Source organism: Cervus canadensis, chromosome 8 (assembly GCF_019320065.1).
Source record: "Cervus canadensis isolate Bull #8, Minnesota chromosome 8, ASM1932006v1, whole genome shotgun sequence".
In the NCBI taxonomy this organism is placed as follows: Eukaryota; Metazoa; Chordata; class Mammalia; order Artiodactyla; family Cervidae; genus Cervus; species Cervus canadensis.
Window position 1 is genome coordinate 77888749 of NC_057393.1, and position 2335 is coordinate 77891083.

Below are 2335 nucleotides of genomic sequence, written 5' to 3' on the forward strand. Positions count from 1 at the left end.
AAAAACTAGTCAGTAGTGTAAGAAGGTAAAAGCAGTGGTTTCCAACTCTGTAGTAGATGCTCTGTTGAGAATTTGACAACGAGGTCCCCGACAAAAGGAGGATGTGTGCCAAATCTTAGGTGGTCTCCTAACCTGGATGAGCCTAATCAGGGTGAGACCCTTTAATCTTGCCTCAAGTGGTTTCCTTGCTGCTTCTCCTTTAATTAGCAACTGTTCTACCCTTTGGAATTTAGAGAAGGTCATAGGGGCTGGAGTCTGGCCTACAAGGAATAGGGGACAAAAGGCCTCCATGCCCAGGAGCCTTACAGGGCCCTGCTTGGCATTAATCTGAACATAAAGCACAATTCACATGGTAGAGTCTGCACCAGCCATTGACCTAGCAAACTCATGCTGAAAGCTTGGAGCTACCACAGGGACTTCAGCCTCCACTCCCCACAGGACTTGATTGGGACTGAAATCTCAATAACAAGGCTGGCCCTTGGTGAGGCACCATGGATCCTGCAGGGGAGTGGGAGGTGGGCAGTCAGGGACCCTGTAGGGGGTGGCTCTGAGTTACACTGATGGGTTCAGTTCAATCGCTCAGGTATATCCAACTGCTTGTGACCCCGTGCACTGCAGCACACCAGGCTTCCCTGTCCATCACCAACTCCCAGAGCTTGCTCAAACTTGTGTCCATTGAGTCGGTGATGCCATCCAACCATCCCATCCTCTGTTGTCCCCTTCTCCTCCCACCTTCAATCTTTCCCAGCATCAGAGTCTTTTCCAATGAGTCAGCCCTTCACATCAGGTGGCCAAAGTATTGGAGCTTCAGCTTCAGCATCAGTCCTTCCAATGAATATTCAGGACTGATTTCCCTTAGGATGGACTGGTTGGATCTCCTTGCAGTGCAAGGGACTCTCAAGAGTCTTCTCCAACACCACAGTTCAAAAGCATCAATTCTTTGGCGCTCAGCTTTCTTTATGGTCCAACTCTCAAATTCATACATGACTATTGGAAAAACCATAGCTTTGACTAGACGGACCTTTGTTGGCAAAGTAATGTCTCTGCTTTTTAATATGCTGTCTAGGTTGGTCATAACTTTTTTTTTTTAATGCAGAAATTCCATATACCTTTATTTATAGGTCTTAATACAGCAAAATGTAAATGAAAATTGACAACACTGCTCATTTTTCTAATTTAATTTGACATATAAAATGGAGTTTCTCCAGATAATAGACTTGCCTTACCTTATGATTTATGTTCTGAGTACATTTTATAAAACTCAGCAACCAGGCTTTTTCTATGTTTAAATTGAATTGAACATGATTAAGTACAAATGAATAACTTTATTTTATGTAGTAGCAAAAAGAGTCAGTAATCCTTTCAAGTAAGAGACTATTTCATTTCCTCCCAACTTGGATTCCCCATAAACATGATCCACAAATGATATTGGAACTTCGCCAATAGTATAATTCAGCTGTCTTGCTCAAACAATCATCTCCATCTGGAAGATGTAGCCTTTAGAAATACATTTTCCTATTAATTTCTGTAAAACTTCTTTTCTGTATGACCTGAAACTTCCTGTTAAATCAGATGCTCCTAGTCACAGCAAAATCTTGAGTTATAAAATTGGCCACACGGCTGATTATTTTTCTTTTAAAATCCCAGCCATATACACGACCATTTCCTTTGTAGCGAGTTCTGGAGACAATGTCAAAATTACCCTCCTTTTGCTTCCTAATGAATTCAGGAATAAATTTTGGATGGTGTGAGAGGTCAGCATCCATGATGATTATGTAGTTGCCTGTGGCATGTTTCATCCTGTGAATATGTGCAGTTCCTAGTCCCAACTTTTTCTCCCGTGGCCTTAGAAGAATTCTGTCTGACCCATAGATCTTCTCCAACTGTTCAGCAACATCCCTTGTTCCATCTGGGTTTCCATCATCTATGATATAATTTCATAGTTGAAGCCACTCTCAGAGAAGCTCTTCACCAGCAGCCACACGATGAGCGGTAGGTTCTCGCACTCTTTGTACGTGGGCAAAAGCACCGAATACTTGTCTTGCCCCTTCGGCTCCCGCCGAGACCTAGGAGAGCTACGACTCACTTCCATGGCAGCCATGGAACGGGTCATAACTTTCCTTCCAAGGAGCAAGTGTCTTTTAATTTCATGGCTGTAGTCACTATTTGCAGTGATTTTGGAGCCCAAGAAAATAAAGTCTGTCACTGTTCCATTGTTTTCCCATCTATTTGCCATGAAGTGGTGGGACCAGATGCCATGATCTTTGTCTTTTTATATTGAGTTTTAAGCCAGCTTTTTCACTCTCTTTCACTTTCATCAAGAGGCTCTTTAGTT

At 42.7% G+C, this 2335-nt stretch overlaps 1 protein-coding gene across 1 annotated transcript; it reads right to left on the reverse strand.

Moving 5' to 3' along the window:
* Window positions 1-1330: 1330 nt before the first annotated feature.
* Window positions 1331-2101, reverse strand: LOC122445949 (dolichol-phosphate mannosyltransferase subunit 1-like). Its single transcript, XM_043475531.1, is given in 3 exon segments — window positions 1331-1560; window positions 1619-1933; window positions 1936-2101. Coding segments are annotated over 3 exon segments (711 nt in total).
* Window positions 2102-2335: the final 234 nt, after the last annotated feature.